This window comes from Notothenia coriiceps, unplaced genomic scaffold (assembly GCF_000735185.1).
Source record: "Notothenia coriiceps isolate Sejong01 unplaced genomic scaffold, NC01 NC01_scaffold00011264, whole genome shotgun sequence".
Lineage (NCBI taxonomy): Eukaryota > Metazoa > Chordata > Actinopteri > Perciformes > Nototheniidae > Notothenia > Notothenia coriiceps.
The window spans coordinates 1-17929 of NW_011343965.1; the positions used below are offsets into that span (position 1 = coordinate 1).

The 17929-nt window shown below is 40.1% G+C and overlaps 1 protein-coding gene across 1 annotated transcript; it reads right to left on the reverse strand.

The window, feature by feature from the left end:
* Positions 1-9849: 9849 nt before the first annotated feature.
* LOC104946655 (casein kinase I isoform gamma-3-like) lies at positions 9850-15291 on the reverse strand (the record flags this gene model as incomplete). Its single annotated transcript, XM_010772529.1, has 3 exons — positions 9850-10390; positions 13041-13142; positions 15211-15291. Coding segments are annotated over 3 exons (294 nt in total), but the record flags the coding sequence as incomplete, so codon positions are not given.
* Between the last annotated feature and the right edge of the window lie 2638 nt (positions 15292-17929).

Consider the following 17929-nt stretch of genomic DNA (forward strand, 5'->3'; position numbering starts at 1 on the left):
AAGAATCCCCCCCCCCTCTGACTCAGCCTCTCCTCTTCTCCCCCTCTCCCCACAGATCCTCCCCCCGTCTCATTGGTTCCAAATGAGCAGCAGTTGGCCAGACTCACTGACTACGTGGCTTTCCTCGAGAACTGATAACCCACCAACACCACTGCCACCCTTTTTCGCTCGCCCGGTACAGAGGGGGATATATGTGTGTAAAGACTCTTCTTTCAGGGATGTACCAAAAACACACACCACAATGTCGCATGAGCGCTGCAAGCTCCAAAATGCCTATTTATGTCAGTCACTAGCTTCCCCTGATAATGTTACAATCTATCAGATGTTGTATTATATTCTTCTTTCTTTGGCTCTGTGAAACTCAGCTGATGTATACATGAATATAAAAGAGAAACATGTTTGTCATCACTGTCAGTATGTTTTATTGCTAAGACAACGCACAATAGAAACCGTACTGTACAGATGGTCTTAAAAGAACACGTGTTGCCAGGTGACAGAAGGCTCTGCAGACGCACATCAGTGTGAGGATTTCAGTCCTCAGACCTCATATTTTGAACTTCATGTTTTGACTGGTGAATAAATATTATTTTGTTTCTATTTAAGTATTCTTGTATTGCTTTAAGAACAAAGGATGGTTCATTTAAAGGTGTCATTAAAATAAATTTGGCCTACCTACAAAAGAGTATTAGGCCTAGGCATAAGGGAAAACATGCTTTTCAAAAATGTATTCCAAATATCAAGAATAATCGTTAAACTTTTGAGAATCAATCAAACTTGGAACGTATGCATACACATTAACCATTACATGGGCATTCAATATTTTGGTAAAGTAATTGATTGCTATTTTCTACATTACACCCATATAACAGTGGTAATATACCCATAAGACACATTATTAAACCATTGTTACACCAATATTACTTTTGTCACACTTATGTTGTTACACTGTTAGAACCATATGACACCCATATGACACTAATTACACCCATATTACACATTTGTTACACCCTTAGACTCATGTAACACTGTTATTGAACCTATAATACACTGTTATTAGAACCATGTTGCACTCTAATTACACTATTATCACACCCATTTTACACATGGACACAGCCTGTCAAAATGTATCCCAAAGAATACAGAAACCATTCAAGGGTTGAGGCCAACATTATTTGCAACATTTAGTCTTTATTCTCGAAATGCTAAATGAAGAAAATGTTACTTTGTAATTTACCTGCATCAACACTCACATAATGTGTGAGGATGCATATTCCAGCTACCCAGCAGTAACTTCATATCTATTTTGGCTGGTCTATATGTATACCTTGAGTTGCACTTACACCAAGCTTCAGTCCACAAGCATGTCTGAGCATGAGTACAGCCAGCTTCAAAATGATAAAACATGCGGAAAATACACCATTTTCAAAGTTAACGATAACCATTACAATCAAAGCTCTGTGTCTGTAATTAACTTGAAGGAACATCATGGAGAGGTGAAGGACATTTCATTTTGCAAAGGCATATCTGGCTGCCATCTGTTCCTCATTTCTAGGAAATAGGTGGTAAGAAAAATCCCCACTTCTTATTTACTTGATTTGATCTCCATATAGCTTGAAGTGGCAGACATTTGATGTGATTTAGCGTGACATCAGAGCCATTCCTTGCATGTCTGTGGTGAAGCAGAACTCATTTATTTCATGACATGGTTTACTTTGTTTTAAAATTGGCTCAATAGTGACCACTGCACACACAGAAATTGCCATTGTGTTGACCTTACAGTAACTGTGAAGGTTCTTAATTCGTAACTTAAAACCAAGACTGTACTTTATTCCTTTATTATTCAGTATTCATTTGTTTCAGTAATACAGTCAATGCATCAGATTGCTTTCACCTATTGATAGAAATGTTTGTGTGCTTGTTGTTTAAACTGGTGTTGACTTAGCCATGTGTTGCCCCAGTCAGTCAACATGTGTGAGCGTGAGAAGGTAACTGACCCCGATCACTCCTCTGTGTCCGTCACAACCAGACTAAATGTGTTTACAGACACCCCCCCACTAATCTGTTAGCCTGATGAAATGCTCCACTGAAGTTGCACAGCCGGAGAGGTATGTATATCAGAGCCGAAATAAAAGGGACATGTACAGTACCTCAATGTGGACACGTATGCAAATGTAAATATCCAATGAGATGATCGGCTGTCCTTTGTGTGAGGCGTATACAACTCATATTGCACTGCTAATAATGCAAAGGTCCCAGGTTCAATCCCCGTATGGTCCAAATGTGTTTTATGACCATAAAAAGGGTGAACATAATTAAGTCATAGGCCTCTTTAATTATAGTGATACATAAATGTGGATTTTTTAATACAATTTGTTTTTCTACATTTCTATCTGGATTTCTAGTTTACATCACTTTTCACTGTTATTAAGGTAGCATATCATTTCAAGAATAGCATAAAGTACATTATGTTTTAAAACCTGATTATCTGTCTGCAGTCATTTGAATTATTAAACTCATAATGATGGTTATAAAATGTAATACATCAATAATAACTGTTCTTGATGATAGAACCTAGATCATGAAAATACTTATTAAAAGTAGTATGGTTTATACAAAACTAAATGCAGACATAAGCATGTCTGCTCTGTTCAATAATGTTATTTGTTCCCCTGCTTGCATTTCTTCTAGTAGAAAAGAAAAAGAAAAAACCTTTCTCAGCACTTCAAATGCACTTCACATGCTGTGAATAAAACGTGTTTTTAATCATATTAACACTGACAGGTAGATGAGTCACAGACACAGGACATCTGTGAGGCTAACAATAAGCTCATTTGAAAACCCTGAGTGAGCGTCCTGTAAACTAAATGAGATGATTCTATGCTCTTTAAAAGCCTTTCAGAGCAGTAACACTGAGTGACTCTATGCGCGGGGATAAAAAACACAGTTTTACTAGTTCATATAATATATAGAATATGTCAAGGAGTGTTGTGAAGCAGCTGGGAGAATGCTTTGAAGCAAAGACACATGGTCCTTTTTTTCAGAATCGGCTCTTAGTGTATATTGTTTACTGATGTGGGTCCAACAGTGAGTCAGACAGTCACATGTTGCTTCAGAGAAGGCCAGGGAGTTTAGATGGCTCTTCAGTCCCATGTAGGGCTGGGCGATATATCGAGTTTACACGATACATCGTGGATTGCACTCCATGCGATGTCGTAAATGACCACATCGTGAACATCGAGTATTATGTTGTCAAATCAATTTCCCGCCGCGGCCAAAATGAGCTTTCCTTTCTCCCTCATAGACACAGTCACACACGCAGGCACACACGCAGGCCCCGTCTAACTTGCACACAAACATTACACACATGCACAGTGAAAGAGAGCAGGGCTCGACATTATAAATGGCCCGCTGGCTCGGAAGCACTATTTAGACACCCCGGGCCAGCATAACGTACTTTCCACTTGCCCGCTCGGGCCACTAAAAATATTGCTTAAAAAAAATTAAATTGTCCAGTGGTATAGGTACTTTGACAAGCAATGTTGTTAAATTGTTTCGTTTATTAACGCTACAACATAGCGTTTCGTGAGGCGGTTGTCGTTGTTGGGTGAAAGGCAAACGGGAGCCTGCTCGCGCTGGCTCCGCAGCTGTTTGCTGCGGAGCGCCGGGCAAAAAACTATCTTCAAATAAAAGAAAGTCACCGGACGAGTTAAAGGAGAGTGACAGGAAGCATGAGAAGAAGAGGGAGAGAAAGTTTCAGCCAGCTTGATCGATGGAGTTGGCTTCTAGTGGTGCAGTGACGCGTCCTAAAACCCTTTTATAATCTATCGATTAGATTTATGATTATAAAAGTAGGGTAGACATGTGGATATTATCCGGCTGAACAAAACGTGCATTTATCAAACAGGTTTGTTTTCCACAGACCTTATTTCCAGCTATTTTCCAAAACCCTATGGAGAAATCCCATTGCTTTTTTGTCGAGGGAACGAGCAGCTTACTTCCTGGTTTTAGGACGCGTCACTGCACCTCTCAATATGATGCCAATATAAACAAGGTCTTCTGTCGGCTCTGTACATCAATGCCGACCTATGCTGACAAGTAAGTGAAGAGTAGAAAATATAAAAGGTATTGGCTATAGGGAAATGTCCCAGCAGTTTAGGAGAATGAAGGTTCTAATCTAATCTAATACATAGCCATTACATGTCTAACTCCTGATAATGACAGGAAGGCAGAAAGCACATTATACTAATAATAATAATACTACTCATAATAATAGCAGACATTTTTGAACAATGACCACAATATCATTATTTTAATAAACCAAATATGAACAATTGAGGAAAATGAGGAAGAACTGATGATTCAAATGTTGTAGTACAAGTAGTAATGTAGTTAGTGCATAAATTATTATGGCAACAAATGTGTTCATTTTCTTCATTATTAGTCGATTTTTTTCATGCAGACATATGTTGCAGGGACTACTAGAATCATCATACTGGCGTGACTGTAAACATCAAGGGCTTAAATTAAAAAAAATGATTTTTTTTTTTTAGAGGACATTTCAGAATATCGCGATATATATCGTATATCGCGATATAGTCAGTAAATATCGCGATATCATTTAGAGACCATATCGCCCAGCCCTACTTCACACACAGTTCTGCCCCTCACACACACACGCTTCAAATCAAGTTGCATAAATGCTTGAGCTACGTTTTTATTATAATTACTGTGAAATCTGCCTGTTATGAGCAGGTGAAAAAAGGTTTTGCCAGGATCATATGTTGAATTACGATATTTTCAAAATCTATGAAACAGTTAGAACAAAAAAGTTTAGCCATGGGATGAATACATTTTGCAATCTTCTATTTTCTTCAGATTTTCCATTTGCTGTATTACCTCTCTTGGCCACATGAGGCTGAATTACATCACCACTCCTTGTTCTAAATACTGTAGGTCACATGTTTTGTAGCCAAATGAAAAACATAAAAGAAATGTAGCATAACTTGCTAACACTCAGTATTTGCACATTATGTTTAGAGTGTACAAACAAACATATCTGGGAGAAAATATAAATGTTCTAGTCCTATTAGTCTGTTAACGTTATTTCACCTGTTTTCATAAATGCAAAGTTAGAATATGGATTACTAGAAATCATTTTTTATATCAGACTACCCTCTCACGGCTTCCATACCAACCTCATTTTCAGCTTGAAAGAAAGGTTCCTCACAGAGGCAAACAGCAGAAAGCAAAGGTTCATTCATACAGTATATAACACTTACGTATAAGCTTCATTACTCCTTTAAGCAAAAGCTGGTTTTACCATGGAAAACCAAGACTAGAATGTTCTGTTTTAAACAAGCGTTCTGTAATGACCTGCAGCTGCTGTTACATAAGTAACTGTCATCACTTAGAATCCCTGTTTGCAGACTTTCTCTCAGCTCCACGCATTTGGCCTGCACATTTCCGTCCAGACCTTCTTTTGAAGAGGCTGACATCACCGCTCTTTATTATTAGTGCAATCCTCCTTTTTGCTAAAGAGTAACACAGAAGAAAACAGACAAGCTAATTATTAAAGTGTTGACCTTGTCATGTTTTATACATCTATTTATTTCCTTTTTAATATTGGTATGTTTTAATGAAACAAAGAAACCCTTGGGGATCTTTTCCAGAGACATGCTTCTTCTGCAGATTTGAACAGAGCGCCGGGGGCTTTGGTGAGGTCATTTTTCCAGGAAGGACAAAGGTCACTCCTGCCTCTCTCTACATCATTTATGCCTGACACAAGGTTACAGGGCTGGGGGGCTGCTACAGAGGGCTTCTCAGAGGTCGACACTTTAGGACCCCCCTTGTGCAACTGCACAACCTAATGGGAGGCCATCCACTGAAGATGTGGGTGATTTATGATGGAGAGAACCCAAAGAGCTGGAAGTGAGAAGAACTGGAGGGTCACATCATGGAGGAGGGTTGCAACAATATGAATGGTTCAGGCTGGCTGATATATTATCCTCATTTCCAGCTTCATATCAGTATGTAGTGTCTCTACTTTAAAGAGTCCTCTCCTGCTGATGTTCAGATGTATATCAGTAAGTAGTGTCTCTACTTTAAAGAGTCCTCTCCTGCTGATGTTCAGGTCTATATCAGTATGTAGTGTCTCTGCTTTAAAGAGTCCTCTCCTGCTGATGTTCAGGTGTATATCAGTATGTAGTGCCTCTACTTTAAAGAGTCCTCTCCTGCTGATGTTCAGGTGTATATCAGTATGTAGTGTCTCTACTGTGACATGTCTCCATTCTTTAATGTTCAAAAAGCTCTTTATTTTTCTCATACTGCCTGTGCTGCAGCACCTCTTTTCCCCCTCTGTCTGAAACCAGAGCCCAGTGTGCTCTAATTGGTTAGCTGGCCGGCTCTGTTGTGATTGGTCAACCACTTAGAGATGGCTCGCCCCTTAGCCTATCACATACAATTTGTTGGATCGCTAGCCAATGGAAGCACAAGTGTTACATTATTGTTCCCCCACAGGTAATTGTTTGTTTCAACAACAAACAAATCCATAAGAAATAACGCTTTCTTACAGGTTGGGGCCATGAATCACCAACTTAGTGGGAACTGACCCTGTTGCGATTATCCAACTGTGAACTGTGCGTGGTTCGGGTAGCAGTCCTGATGAATAGTGGTGATATAAGCCACTTGTTCTTAAACTCCTTTTAGTCCATACAAAAGTCCCAACAAAGTTCATGTGGAGTGTGGACTGGTACTTGGAGAGGTCCCAGTTCACCTCCTGGGCCCTGCCGTGGTGCCCTTGAGCAAGGCACCAGACAACCTCCTTCACCCCTCCACTCCCCATTGCTTCCCTGGGTGCTGTACAATAGCTCCCCACTGCTCCTGGTACTAGGATGGGTTAAATGCAGAGGTCAATGTGTGACCATTAAAGAGGGTTTCATCCTCCAATTCTATTCTATTATGTTCCCGTAGCAGAAAAGAGAGTGTTCTGGACACAGTGTCGTCGCAGGGACACAAGCTCAGCCTCGGGGTCCGACTGACAGCAGCCTATGCTTGGGTCTGGCTCTGCCTAAGATATGTGTGTGAGAAGAACTTCATCTGGAGAGAACATTGGGATTTAGCCTTTTCAGACCTACATGCACAAAAAGCATAATGGTACCTCTTTAAGATTTAAAAGAGAGAGAAAATGATTGAAACGCGTAATAATCTTCCTGCATGAGCTTCTGCTGAGCTTCATGTGTTGTTTGCAATGTACCCGAGGATGAACCGACAACTGAAAAAAAGCCAAACCTGGAACTATACGGAGGACATTACAGCACATTAGTTTATTTGTTTGAATGGTTCCTTGGCAGATTTGTGGTACGTCTGTAATGTGTGTCTGAGTTATGACCAGTGGTGGATGAAGTATTCAGATGTTTGCAATCTTTACTTTAAGTACCAAACACATCTTGAAGTAATGATTATACAGAATGGCCCTTTTCAGGTTAAGGCGAGACACCCCAGGTGAATAGGGTAATTTTTTTAACTTAAAGGTATCAGCTAGACATTTCTCCAGTTAATTACTTACAATAAGGCAATTGTCTTTTGTATTACAAGTTTTCTGAAATAGCATGTTTAAATATGCAAATTAGCCATTATCTCATCAAATATGTGCATATTTTAACACATTTCAGGAATCGAAATCTGAACTTTGGATAAAGCCAGGTTCAAAATTCTTGTTTCATTTTGTACTCATATTAGTATCTAAGGCTTTTACAGAAGGGATATTGGATATCTCTTTTTATCACTGCATAAATCAGAAAATACTGTCAACAGCCCTAAAATATCAATTGTTGCCATGTTTTTAGGTATACAATGTTGTATAATTCAGGCTATGAATGATATATGAACAAACCCTTCTGTAAAAGCCTTCATAATATTGATAGGAATATAACAAGGTTTGGTGTATCTACGTGCTACTGAAGTTGAAATTTCGAAATCAGAGTAGGAGAAAAAACTCATTTTGAGAAAACGACCTTTAAAGATTGCAGTGAGGCGCTAGCTAAACCTCCTGTTCTTTGGATGACAGCTTGCGCATCAACGCACTCCGTGAAGGTATTTTCATGTTCGGGGTTCATTTATTTTTTGTATAACCTTGCTTCGTGCAAGTGACAATTGTTGCCGTCTTCTCTGTAAACGTTTTTTTCGCCGTTCTTTTGCCATTTTGAGATTTACATTTCTAGCGGAAAGCTAACCAGGAAGTGTTTTAGCACACCACGTGACGCATCTGAACGAATCACGTTGTCTGAAATTGACACCAGCCAATGAGATTTCGTTTCTTGGTTTAAGACCCCTTTGTGCTTTCACGATTGGTTGCTGATACAAAGGAAANTACTGTCAACAGCCCTAAAATATCAATTGTTGCCATGTTTTTAGGTATACAATGTTGTATAATTCAGGCTATGAATGATATATGAACAAACCCTTCTGTAAAAGCCTTCATAATATTGATAGGAATATAACTGGAAGGTTTGGTGTGTCTACGTGCTACTGAAGTTGAAATTTCGAACTCAGAGTAGGAGAAAAAACTCATTTTGAGAAAACGACCTTTAAAGTCCTTATCTTGCATAATTTACTGTAGCTGAAAGATCATAGAACTGTTTCAAAATGCATTAACTTGTTGGGTCTTATTCCAGTAACACGTGATATAGATCGAATATCGTTTCCTATTTGCTGTAAATCACTTGTTAATATCGGGAAAATGGGTCAAATTCAGAGGTATCCAGAAAAATCTGGATTCAAACTTGCCACTGCTTGGTGCTGTGTCGTGACGTCACGTGTGGTTCCGCTAATCCTGGTGAGTTCAGCCCGTCCCAGCATCACACAGTGTAGCATTGCTGGTATAGCCGCATGTCAACTTTGTGTATCAGTGTTTATCTCCGAGTTTGTCTTGTTTTTTCCCGGATTTCCCGAAGCTTTAATGATCATGGTGAAGAGGTGTGTCGTTGGCGGGTGTAGCTGTTGCTACACCCGCCAACGACACACCTCTTCACCATGATCATTAAAGCTTCGGGAAATCCGGGAAAAAACAAGACAAACTCGGAGATAAACACTGATACACAANCAAGAAGAGTGTGTGACAGACAAGAAGAGTGTGTGACAGACAAGAAGAGTGAAGAAGAGTGTGTGACAGACAAGAAGAGTCAATTTTAATATCTAACCCTTTATATATACAATCTATGTGTCTATCACTTAATGTGGAGAAGAGATGTCCTGTATGGGTTGATTGTGCGTTGATCTGTTGGTAATGCCTCGGGGTTCTGGTGTGCATGTAAACAAATAATGCTGCGCTATACTTTGTGGCCTCACCCAGTTGCATAGCGACGCTTATTGTTTAGGTGTCTTTTAATAAGCAGGTAGTCATATCATTAGCTAGACCTGATCAATATGGACATAAACGTGAGTAAAGTCTAATCTGACGGGAGAGAGAGATCAGCTGCTGCTGACGAGTCGACACGCAGCTCTGCATGATCACATGCAGCGGTGAGCGGACTAAACACACACTTCAGGTTAGAATATCACACGTAGCTATTTTAATTACCTCTCAAACTACCGTAACTAGTTATAGATATGTTTAGTTTTGCTGTCGGGTCACTCATTACTGGATCCGCGAGCTGCATGATACTGGCGGGCTGTCAGGAGAGGGAGAGAGCGCTCCGTTTATTATTCCTGTGTTATTGTAAGTTACTGTACACTTTTGAATAGTTAATCTACTATAATTAGTTTGTTTAATATCATATCAATTTGTTTTAAAGCTCAATAAATAACAAAGAAGACCTTTGACCGGCACTTTTCTCATTTTGTCCGGAAGATTTAAACTTTAACGGACATGTTGACCGGCAACGGGAACTCTGTGTGGTGGAGAGGATTTGTAGAAAAGGAAAATCATGACATAAGTCTGTAACACCCTAGTTGTACTATTTAAAGTGGCTTAGTTGGAAAAAGTATTTTTATTCCCTTTAAAAACCTTAAGGCAATTCCTGTAAATAATGAGTGTCAGAAAAAAGAAGAGCACAGGCAGACTTTTTGCACCATCAAAATTATGTTAGAGCAAAGTCAACACTTTCTGAAGCCAAACCCTGCAGTAAAAACGCTACAGGAAGTCCAGGTGACAGTCACATGAGCACATCCGTGTTATTACCTGTTTGTTTCAAGTCAAATGTATTTTGCTTGTAATCTGGTTTGCTGGTGGTTCAAAGGTGTTGAAATCCTCTACACATATTCTGCTTTAACGTTTGTGCCCTTACTTGGTATCATCAGCCACTTCCACCTCTGCGTTTGCTGTGATTGGTGCGTTGGAGTGTCCTGCAGTGGGGTCGTCTGTATTCAGCTCCCCATTGGTTGAACTCATCACCTGGAGTTGAGAAGTAAAAGAGAGTAATGAGTACAGGTGGCCGAAAGTCCCATAACAGAGGGATCAAATAAACGCTGTTTGAGTGTGAAAACAACAACAAGTTCTCTGTACACTGACGAAACAAAACAATGGTTTAGCAATTCAAAGCCATCTTCTTATTTATTTGCACAAATTCCAGCCCAGATCCTCTCAGGCCATCAGTGTCCTGCTGTCCATCCTCACAAAGGGAAATGTTTTCAGATGTAGCCAGCCTAATGTGGACGTTGTCTGAATAGTCCATAAGGGCTGTGACCTCCAGGAAGGCATTCAAAACATTGATATTGCTGCCATGCAAAAAAGCTGCAAGTTCACTTAATGCCTTATAACAAAAAGCAATGACTACTCTTGGGACTGGACATGATTGGTTCTAACAGCTCTGACATCACATACATGCTCATACAGCGGGTTACTATTCATTTCAACATTTCACCCATCTCCATTTCTAGTTGTATTTCCCATGCATTTAGTGCACCTGAAATGTCAACTTTAATACAAAATGTAAGGACCGCCCACTTAATGTCAATAGAGTAGAGCAGGAATGAGTCTTAACCCTGGAAATGAGTTAGCATTTCAGCACTTTGGGGCGCGTCTCAACGTCACATCTATAAAAAAAAAAGCAAACGCAAATAAAAGAAGATTTAGAACAACGTTTACTTAACTTTGCCTTTAAAACCAGGCAAAGTTGATGATAAAAGAATGATCAAAATATAAGATGATATGTAGCCTCATATCACAACCAATCAAATATCCATAATATCGCCAAGCCCTAGTTCTGACATGCTGAGCCTTATTATAGGCAGTCAATGTCATGCTCTGTCTTCCTGGTGAGAGATATCCGGGTGTGCATGTGTTCCACACCACTTTCTACTGGATTCATTACATTCTCCCCCCACTCTTCTTCTTCATGTTGCTGTGGGCTGCATTCATTTGACACAACACTGTACAGTAGAAATACATTTTGAAATGTTGCCACTTTTTAATGATTTGTAGTAGTTTCTTTTATTTTGCATATTGACTGGCTAATGTGCCGTTTGATTTGTGTTTTACAGCTGTATTTGTCTGCCTGTATTGTCTGTGTTTGATCCGTTTTAACTTTGTTCATGCTGCCCTTCTTGGCCAGGTCACTTCTGGAAAAGAGATTGGAATCTCAATGAGTCTTTTACCTGGTTAAATATAAATAAAACCTTTTCGAAAAATAAACACGTTTTCACACTGCCACAAAATGAGATTGCTTTGTTTGTGGGAATGTTGCAAAAGGTGGCAGATTTGAAGTGGCTACAGCTGCTCTCCATACTCAGGCCTTAGCTACCCTGGTTGATCAATCAAACAACACATACACGTTTTCTTGCCGGTCAATTAACTGTAGTCTGCTGAACACAAACAAAGGCTTCGTTTACAAACCTGACGCTGCTTCTGGAAAAGTACAAATTCCTACAAGACAACAGCTGTGTGCTTCTACCTTGATCATTTCAGCTAACATAAGAAAACTACCATTGCCTCAGTGCATTGAGTGGTGCAGGAATGAGTCATAAAACCCAGAAGAAAGTTAGCATTTAAGCACTTCCAGTTCACCTGTCTGCACGTCTTTAGTAAGATGACAGGAAAATACATTAGGGAGTACCTCACTGATGAATGTCTGAAGCTTCAATGTGTCCTAAAAAAGTGAGGCTACTAAACATCAAGCAGCAGAACATTAGCCACCTTTAGCTTAGCGCTGGTGGCTGTATTTCTTAAGTGGCAGCAGTGTGAATGTGATGTACTTTGTACAGAGCCTACTGTTAGCTTTTAAATTATTTGATTATATTTACGCTTAAGAAATAGGGGAGACCAACCCTGCTGAACAAAATGTGTAAGTATCACAAACATGTGTTGGCCAAAGATCATATGTTACAATTCCATCACTTTTTTTTAGGGAGCCCTAGGGATGTTAACGTCTTGGTTTTTCTACACAAAGACGTCCTCACTGCACCATCGCTATTAAAAAAAAACATCAAGTTAGTAAGCATTGAGATAGATTTGGAAATACTCTCTGCTCTGTCAGCATAGATGCCAGACCTGCTGTCCTCTTACAGAAAGTCTCCAGTATCTAATGTGAAAAACAAACTGATAGTTTGGAAATAATTGTGACATTCCCTAATTGATGCTTTGCTATGAGAGGATTAGGGACACGTGAGAAACAGTTTTTGGGACGTGACCAAAAGTTAAAACAATTATTTCAGTGTTGACTTTAATCTAAGATTTCTGAAAAACAAAGTCAGAATATTATGAACATTTTTTTTATAATTTCTTTCCAGGATTTATTTTTTAATCTCAGAATTCTGAGAATTGTTCTCATAAATCTGAAAAAATAATCAGAACTCAACCTTTTTTCTTTAAACTTTTGGTCACGTCCCCAAAAAAAAGGTTCTCATGTGGCCCTAATGATTCCATGATTTGCAAACCTTACATGGATACATGAAGGGTTTTTGATTTCTACAACAATAGTCTGAGGAATGTGAGGAAACAGCATTGGGGTGAGCCCTGCTCTGTCTTGGAGAAGGTCATGCAGGCGGACAGATACAGGTTGGCAGACAGACAAGAAGCCAGCAGGGCTAACCCTTCCTCTCAGTACCTGGACGGACCCGCCCAGCCTATCAGCAGTGAGATGGGAGCCCAGCAGCTCTCGATTGGTCACTGGAGTGGGCTGCGACTCACTGCCTTTCCCCTCTGGAGACTAGAGGAGACAGGAAGCCCAATCGCAGGAGAAACCACACAGGAGAGGGAGGGAAAAGGTGAAGAGTACAAATAAAATGGAAGAGGAGGCTCGCCGTGGAAAAGAGGAACAGTCATGATAGAAGGAAGGCGAGGGAGAAGTGGGAAGACGAGCAGACGGAAAAGAGGAGCGGGCGGTGTGAGGAAAAAAAAAAGAACGAGGAAAGAGAAAATAAATAGTGAGTTCAGAGTCAGTATTTGGTGGAGGGTGTGCAGTACAGTGTGAGTGCACAGGAGACTATAGATCCCCACGCAGAAGGGCTATTTTCTTTGCTGCCTCACCTCACCTGCCCCAAAGGCCTGCAGTGTAACTACAGACGCCTTTTGAAACGTTGACCGATGGGCATCTGTGTGTGTGTGAATGCAAAAGAAGGAGGCATGCAAAGATAATGATAAGGAGACACCATTTGTTCTGCTTCAAATGGATTGGTATTGTCAGCCACACAGGTTATTTGAAAACAGACACATTGGAATGCTAAGAGTTATATTATAGCTGAATCAGGATTTGCCTGTTTTTTCTTATCTATTGTAGATGTTTAGAAACATAAAAAATGTGTTATTTATTTCATTCTTCAATACACCTTATCTGATAGGAGAAAAAAATTATTCACTCATCAGATAGACCACAATTAACTCCTATATCTGCCTGCATTCTTACCCATAAGACCCACCATTTAGTGCATTTGTTCATTATTTGAGATTTCCACCTTCTCAGAGCATAACAGATTGTAGTTTGAGTATGAACTCATATAGTTCTGTTCTGCTGATGGGCTGCTGTTAGCTGAATACAGAAGTCTTTTAGGAGAGTTCACTGACACTCTGCACCCGAGCTGAGAGCGTCGTTTCAGTCAACTGACACGGGTCGTGCTTCTCCCCATTCCCCCCCCCCCTCTACTTCCATGGCAGTCAGTGTTGTGGTGAAGTCACTTAAGAACCTGTTTATGTACCAACCTGCCCTGCTGCTGCATCCCTCGGGTTACAATAGGGAAGGAAAAAACTTGCCGTTATTTAACTGAAATCAGGTGAATTTAGTGTTAGGGGCCGGACGTATATAATATACACTAAATGTTCTTTTTAGATTTTACTGGCCAAAGTGTATTTGGGGCGAACGTATGAATATTTATATGGACTAGTTTTGTCGCGATTCTGCATTATTCTTTGATGAAATACAACAAAAACTAACATTTCATACTGTTTGTCATAACATATACAGAAACTGGATTTCTTTCAACACTTGAACACAAAAAGGGTCCCACAAGTTTTTCTCTTTAGTGGAACAGAGCAACAACTTGTGTGCATTCTTCAAAAGTAAAACACCTTCCACAAATGCAAAAAAACAGAATTGGAAACTCAAGAAAATATTGAGACAAATGTATCTCCCTAAACAACACCAAAGCAATAAGAAGCTATCCTGAACATAACATCAGGCACAACATATGTTCTGTGCTGCTGATCCAGTCTGACTACAGCTGTGATGGTGGCTGAAGAAGAAAACAAGAATCTTTACCACCACCTGAGCTCAGTGTGTTCAAGCCCTTCTGTTAAACACTGTCCACACACATCTACTGTCCACTTTTGATTGGACCAAACAAGAAGAACGTTCAACCAATGTTTAATAATGGCAATTTAGCTTTACTCATTTTTAGGGAGGACGGCAGCATGCGGCCAGCAGAGTGTGGCTGGTTCAGAGATGGGAAGCCAGTCTAGAGACAAACTCATGGATTTGTTCTTGCTATCTGCGGCTGAAAAGTCAAAGAAGAACTCAGGAGATCCCACTAAACTTAGGCTATATCATTATGACATTATTAATGTGTGTCTGCTATCGTTATAAAGGAGTCGTGGGGTGGCATTATCTCGATTCCATTGCACCATGTATCAAGAGAAGTATTTTCATACTTCTGTACTCACATGTGCTATTTTCAGTGCGTGCCAATTAAAAGAACAGCAACATGCACTAGGCTGCCCCTCAGATCCTTTGTTTCACTCAGTTAGCAACCTAACTGAGTTGCGTGTGTGTTCAGAGTGTGTACCTGGTTTTTGGTCTGCGGTGCTTTCTCTCGGCTACTCGTTTGAAGTGGAGTCTCACTGGCCACTGGACCAATAGGAGTGGGCTAAACACAGGAGGTGGGGGTTAACATCAGATCGAAGTAATAAAATACACATTCAGTGACATGACATTTCATTTTCTGGACTTTATATTCTATTACTGATTTTGTGCAGTTATTGCCAACCTTCTTTGCTCTGAGGTGGCCAGTTAAAGAGCCTGTGACACAAACCCAACAACTGTTGTGCAATGAAATAGTGGGCTACTAGTAATCTCGAACCGTCAGTTTAAAAAAGAAAAAGCGATACCGTTCCGATAAATATCAATAATTTCGAACATCGCGGGAAAATTCCTTCGACTCATTTTGAGGTTTTGGGGGAAGCCGGAAGTGACGTCAATGCGGGAACGCTTCACTGTGCGGCGAGAGAGCCAAACACGGACAAAGTGTGTTGTCATGCGTAGAAATGGTGAATTACTGAGTTTAGGCACGTTAATAACGTTTTAATGAAGTTGACTACAGTATATTCATATTTGTCAGTGCTTTCATGTCAATTCGGCAAACATGCCAAGGCACACAGGGGATAGGCTGGAACCAGTGGGAAGTGTGATCCACGACCCGCTATATAGCTTCAAATGTGCTATGTAGCACTAACGTGAGGTACGCTTACAGCATTTACTGGTGTAGTTCACTTGTAGCCTTTTAATACACAGTTTAGTTAAAGGGCGGCGTCTGTTTACTCTGAAGGAAAGAGGGAGTATCTGTGTCAGTGTGGCGTCTTCGTGTGTGCGTCCCGGGGCAGATTGAACGTGTTTTGTAATGTGTGTACTTGTGTCACTTTCTCCTCGTCCCGAGCTGTAATATTTACCGGGCGTACCAGTTCGTGGATAAATCTTGGGGCCTCGGTCGTTATTGCATGGAAAGGGTGAACGTTCGGCGAGCCCGGTGATTTTTATACGTAATTTTTTTTAATTTAACTTATGTGTCAGCCATATCCTATGAAACTGTTCGTTACAACAATTTAACAGAAGCAAATATTGTTGACATGTTTGTATCCGCAAAGCACTCCACCGCAACAGCAACAACCCACTTTCCGTTGCCTCGGACGGGCGACGAGGCGTCGACAGATACGACGCCTCGGCGCGCTCGTCACGAGGGCAAACGGGCACTCGCGGCCCGTTTTTTGATAGAAGTTTATTTCTTTCAGTGGCCTGCTCAATTTCCTCTCACTGTCCTTCGTAAGCTCTTCTTCTCCCTCTCTTGCAAAGGTCGGTCGAACTAGCTACCCTCAACCGAAGATCACCACGTCACTGCGCCAGGATTTTGGGAAAATATTAGATAGCTAATTAATACTAAGCTTTTAATATTTTCATCGCCATCTGTAACATATAATAGGTCCTTGCTTGTTTTGCCGTAAATAGTTTGTCCAAAAAAAGGTGGTTTGGAATAAAGGTCGATAAAGGTTTTGGATACCTCTTTAGGGTTAACGAAAAACAGCTCCCTATGCTGCGTCGAATAAGCGACTAAATCCTGCGCAGGTGACGTGGAAGTTATACTACGGTTTATATTTGTTCCAGAAGACAGCCGAGACATGTAGTTACGCTGGATACGACCTGGTTTCATTCACTTCTCATCTTTATATTTTCCATAACGATATCCCTTTACAGGGTCGTCAAATCCTCTTACTTCCAGATTAGATTAGATTATGTATCGGGTATGTACAGATTGAGGACTATTACTGTCCCTTCCGTCTTTCGTGTAATATGATTATTATTATTAATGATGAGTATTATTATCGTCTGTAAAAATTTGTTACTGGTGTTATAGTAATAAAATTACTTTGGTTTATACTTGTTAACTCCTTTTACTCCTCTTGACTACTAAGTTTACAAATCATGTTCGCATCTTACATCATCCACGTATTAATAATACCGGTTGTTTACACAAGTAAAAGAAGTAATAATCAGCCTAAAAAAGTACGTCTGTATAGCAACGTCCCTGATGACTTCAGTAGCTATGACCGCACTGACATTTGTTAGTTCCCGGAATTTATTTTTTTTACTAAAAAAAAAAAAATCTCCTGTAAAGTCTTATAGCGCCTATATATAGCATATAGCGCTATATCAGTCATTTATAGCGCTATAGTATAATCTCTGTTAGCGGGTCGGATGAAGTGTTGTGTCAAGACGGGGAGTGTGTGTGTGCGAAGTTTAGTTCAACGTATTGTAGAACCTCGATGCCAAAAATAATATTATGATCACTTTAAACGGACACATACAAAAGCAGTAATAATGTTGTCTTGTGTGTAACCGTTTGACTATTGTGACCGTTATAAAATTACATAATCTGATAATTTTTTTCTTTAAGTACGAAGTTTATTCACCCCATGCCGCATGGGGGCGCAGGTTGCGGGGTGATGTGGTGACTGACGTCATGATGTTTTTTCGAGTTCCAAACAAAAGAGTAGTCCTTTACGTCTGGCCCGGTTTCGTTTTCTAAAAATTTAGTAGGTAGGAGTGCTAGTAAATTACATACGTATACAAGCGGCTTAAATGTACTTTCGTGATTATTTACATCAAAGTCAGGTGAACTCAATGTTTTTAATTAGCTAACAAAAAAAAAAAAAAAAAAAAAAAATATAGTGTAGGCTGCCACGTCCTTTAAGTCCCGTCGGAGTGGATGGCTAAAATTAGGATTAATTAGTAGT